The 4,701-nt window shown below is 44.4% G+C and overlaps 1 protein-coding gene across 1 annotated transcript; it reads right to left on the bottom strand.

The window, feature by feature from the left end:
- Window positions 1-589: 589 nt before the first annotated feature.
- Window positions 590-4,254, bottom strand: LOC109199918 (uncharacterized). The gene is made up of 2 exons (XM_019355255.2): window positions 2,545-4,254; window positions 590-692 (listed from the first exon to the last, which is right to left on the bottom strand). The coding sequence occupies exon 1, from the start codon at window positions 4,101-4,103 to the stop codon at window positions 2,757-2,759; it is 1,347 nt and encodes a 448-aa protein (XP_019210800.1). The 5' UTR covers window positions 4,104-4,254; the 3' UTR covers window positions 590-692; window positions 2,545-2,756.
- Between the last annotated feature and the right edge of the window lie 447 nt (window positions 4,255-4,701).

Raw genomic sequence — 4,701 nt, 5'->3', positions numbered from 1 at the left:
TAGATAAGAACGTCCTGCTCTCCCCTTCCTGGGAGTGAAACGGCTCGTAGAGAACCAGGTGCAGAGGAAATGTACTGGGTGAATCATATCTGAGAACACTATGCTTTTGTCTTTACTTCAGCTTCACTTCAGTGAAACAGTAAAATCATAAAATACGATTAAATGGAAAGAATAAATGGGTAAACAACTATTAACACTGAAATTAAAGATAAACTTTCAATAACGTACAAATGGAAGTGGGAATAATACTTGAAACATTTGAAAATCTCTTAACATATCCCTCCTGTTGTTAATTTGTTTTACACATTTTAACTTTTATCAGCATACAGTCTCTTGACAGTGCATTTTTAACTGTTGCTTCATTATTAACAGGAGTGTCTTTTTCTTTTATTTACAGGTTGTTTTCTTCATCCTCGTCGTCGGTGTTTGAGTCAGTGTCGGCGTGCTCCAGCAGTGTCATAATTTCTTTTTGGCCGACAGGATCCGGTGTAATAGCTGTGGCAATCAGTCTGTTGATCATAGATCTTATGCAGGGAATACAACAACAACCACATAGGGTCAATATGGCTGCAAAAACAGCTATTGACACTAGGATTGATGACACTAGGCTGCGGTACTTTCCAAACATGTCCATCCAGCTGTCCCACATGGAAGTGTCCACTCCAGAATGTTCTTTCATTTTCTCGTTCAGGGTCTTCAGGCCCTCCAAGGCCCTTGTCAGGCTGCCATCTGCGGCTGTGTTGTTGGGGATATATGTGCAACATTGTTCTCCAAACATGGAACACACGCCGTTATTCTCACTTAGCAGCATATCCAAAGCTATCCTGTTCTGGAATGACATCAGTGACGTGGCTCTCAGTTGTTCAGCTACTGCATATAGGCCAGCCTGGGTCAGGTTTCCAAGGCGTTGAACATTGTAGTGGATGTAGTTTATTCTGTCCACATTCTTGTTAATTGTGCACCACCAGCATAGTGATGACTCGAAACCTGCGGCCACTTGGTCTACCAGCTTGTATTCGTCAGGCACTCCTCTTGGGACACCTATGGCGTCTATATAAGTTGGGTCCGGGCCCGGTTCCTCTGGTGCGGCTCTTTTTGTATGTGTCGTCTGCCAGTAGTGTTGTGAGGTTATGGTTATGTCAGTCACTGAAAGTTTAACAACTTGTATTGGTAAAAGCAAGGACACCAGTCCGCATACACCCGTCCAGTCACTGGGCATGCGGTCGTAGATCTGTGGGTCTCCACACCACCACCATACATCTGCTCTGCTTATGGGCTTGAAAGTCTCATTTACTTTTGTTATGGTCAGGCAGTTTGATGAATTCAGTCGTCCAATTCGCTCTCCTGAGCCAGTCATGTTAATGCAGGTGTGGTTTGCTGACGTCACCTTATTGTTGAAAATAGGTTTCCTCTTTTCCTGTCCAGTGATTGGGAAGGTTCGGTCCCATTTTGTGCAGTTAGGTTCAGGTATGTTAGTCCAGTTCATTACTGCAATTAAACAATGGTCTTCTACTAGCGCTGGTACTATCCTCAGCGTTGGGCGGGGTCCCAGGCAGACCACACAGTCATCATTTGCATCCTGGGCTGCCTGTTCCGCCAACAGAAGCCAGTTGTTTGAATGTCCAGAAATGCCTGTGGTTATTTTGAACCAGTCGTCTGCTTCCAATTCGGGCCCCACAATCGCCACCTTCGTCATATATGTGTGGGGTCCCACTGTTAACGCAGGGGTATCCTTGGTTTCTTTTGTTAAGGTATTGGTTCCGGTATCTGTGATGTTGTTGCATATTGACAGGTAGGTATGTGGATCAGATGCGTGTTCTCTGTATACAAACAGTGTTAGATGATAGCATGGAGATTTGTCCTCGTCACAGCACTGCATGGTTTTATGATATGCCACATTCTTTGGGGTTGATGCTAGTGGGAAACTCTCCGTGTGGAGGTTCAGTATAAGGTGAGTTGATGTTCTGGTCATATTCATGGTTCTAGACCAATTTTTTGCTGACTGGTCTAAGGAGTCTGTCCCATAGGGCGTCCAGTCGTTGCCAGTGTAGGTGAATACGGTATCCCAATTCTGGTTCCAGTCGTTACTCGACAGATACCATTCGTATCCACTCCACTCGTCACCTCGATAACCTCCGATATGAAACGAGTTTAGCGGGATCCATACTGTTGAAGAGAAGCTGGTCTTGTTATAACATAAGTATAGATCTTCAGTCTTTCTCAACGTTGTAGTCTGGCTGCAGGGGTTCTTTTCATATTTTCTGGCGCCGGCTAAGTCTGTACATCTTATACAGAAAGTGCTTCGCTTTCTTCTGGTGATTTCTGTCACTCTTGCTTCTGGCACTAGGGTGGCTTGTCCTGAGCATGTTATGTTTGGTTGTCGTCGGTAGATGCTGGGGCAATGCGGGTCGCAGGGGTTGCCTGTGCAGATATTATTTATAATCACAAGGGTAATTGCCAGGAACACGGACCAAATGAACATGAAGCACAGGGTCGTGACTGCTGTCAACTGGCATCCTCTTGTCCAGCATCGACGTCGTCTATGTGGTCTTTCATTTAACATTTCCATCTCCATCCGGTCTCCCTCTGTGAGCGTTTCTCCTCTTCTCGACCGTGGACACACCCTTGGCCTCCAATGAGTAGACACCCAGCAAGAGGAGCGAGTGTCTCAGTGTTGCCACTGATAGCCCTTCTCCCCACCGAGTGAACACCAGAGGTTAGAGCGGTCTGCAGTCTAGACTTTACTACTCACTTTTCTATTCGGGAGATTGTGGTTCTCGGATTGGTTCAACCTTTTTGGTGTGGCTTTGATGAATCCACGAGGGTCGTTCAGCAATTTTGCATGCTGTGGGTGTGGTGAGCAGGACCTGGTAGGGGCCTTCCCACCTTGGAGAGCTCCAGTTTTTCCTTTGGAGTACTTTAATCAGGATCCAGTCGCCTGGTTTCAACCTGCAAGAAACTGGAAGAGAATCACTCGGCAGTTTGTTAGCCAAGACTATTTCTTTATTTTCTAACAGTCTTGTCATCCATTCGGCTAGAGTCGTTTCTCTTATAGATTTATCTATGGGTTCACTGGTGATTGGCAGGGGAAATGGTCTCCCGTGTACTATTTCAAATGGTGTTAGTTTCTGTGAGTTTTGTGTTAATCTCATCCACATTTTTACCAGACCTATGCATTCAGGCCATGGTCTTCCTGTTTCTTCCATACACTTTCTTAATCTTTGTTTTATAGTGCCATTAGTTCTTTCTACTAATCCTGCACTTTGTGGGTGGTATGAACAGTGGTGTTTTATGCTGAAGCCTAAAGCTTCAGACACTCTGTCTATTACATCATTCACAAAGTGGGTGCCATTATCAGATCTTATAAGGCTTGGTATTCCATATGTTGGAATAAAATGATTACATAAACATTTGGCTACAGATATCGCATCAGCTTTCTTTACTGGGTAGATTTCTGGCCATTTTGAGAACACGTCTATTATTACTAATGCGTATTCCACTTGTTGGTGTTTATGTAATTGAATGAAATCCATGTGGATTGCGTGGAAAGGATGTGGCGGTGTTGGAAAATGACCTCTCTTAGGTCTTAAATTCCCTTGTGCATTATGCTTCTGACATATCATGCATGTTCTTACAAATTCTTTTACTGAATTTTCAAAATTTTTTGTGTAGAAATATTTAGAGAGTATATTGATCATGCCCCTGGATGACACATGTGTACTCCCATGTGTCACTAATGCTGCTGTTTTATGTAAAGATTTTGGAAGAATTGGTTTTCCATCACATGTCATAATGTCATTTTCCAACACTGCTCCATCCCTTAACCATGATAATTTTTCATTTTGTGGAGCTGCTGTTTGTTCGTCTTTTAACGCTTCCAGAGGAATCAGAGTGACTGGTTCTACATTCAGAACATTGTTTGTGTCTCGTGCTGCTGCTTTAGCTGCACTATCTGCAAAATTATTTCCTTTTGTTATGTCAGAGTTGTCCTTCTGGTGTGCTGCACATTTACACAGGGCCAGTTTTCTGGGTAGCGTTATCACCTCCAACAGGCGTTTTAAAAGGCTCCCATGTTGTACTGGCGCTCCAGTAGATGTTATCATGCCTCTATTTTGCCATATTTTTGCAAAATGGTGAACTGCTGAGAAAACATATTGACTGTCTGTGTGGATGTTGATGTCTTTGTCTCTATGTAGTTCACATGCTCGTATGACTGCTGTTAACTCTGCACTTTGCGCTGAGTGAGAGGAAGTTAGAGGCTTGGCCTCTATAATCTTATCGATAGTGGTGACAGCATAGCCAACACAGTTTCGCCCTGTTTGATCTTTTGTTGCTGAGCCATCCACGAAGATGTTAGTGAAGCTCGGTTGTGGCAGACTGTGAATATCTGCTCTTGGTTTCGTTTCCTCATCTAGTTTGTGCAAGCAGCTGTGTGTGTCACCGTCTGCTTCCGTTGGGAGCAGAGTGGCTGGGTTCAGCTGACCACACTTTTCAATTGTGATGTGTGACTGTGAGAGCAGAATGCCTACATAAGACAGTTGTCTGGCATGTGTTAGATATGATAGATTAGCTTGCAGCAGTATAGAGGTCACGGCGTGTGGGACCTTCACTGTTAGTGTGTGTCCCAATACTATGTCTGCCGATTTCTTGACAGCCTCTGCGGCGGCCGCGCAGGCTTGTACGCACGTCGGTAGGCCCGAG

Source organism: Oreochromis niloticus, linkage group LG4, assembly GCF_001858045.2.
Source record: "Oreochromis niloticus isolate F11D_XX linkage group LG4, O_niloticus_UMD_NMBU, whole genome shotgun sequence".
NCBI classification, from domain to species: Eukaryota; Metazoa; Chordata; class Actinopteri; order Cichliformes; family Cichlidae; genus Oreochromis; species Oreochromis niloticus.
The sequence above is the reverse complement of the archived record's forward strand: the minus strand, read 5'-3'. Positions and strand labels throughout refer to the sequence as shown.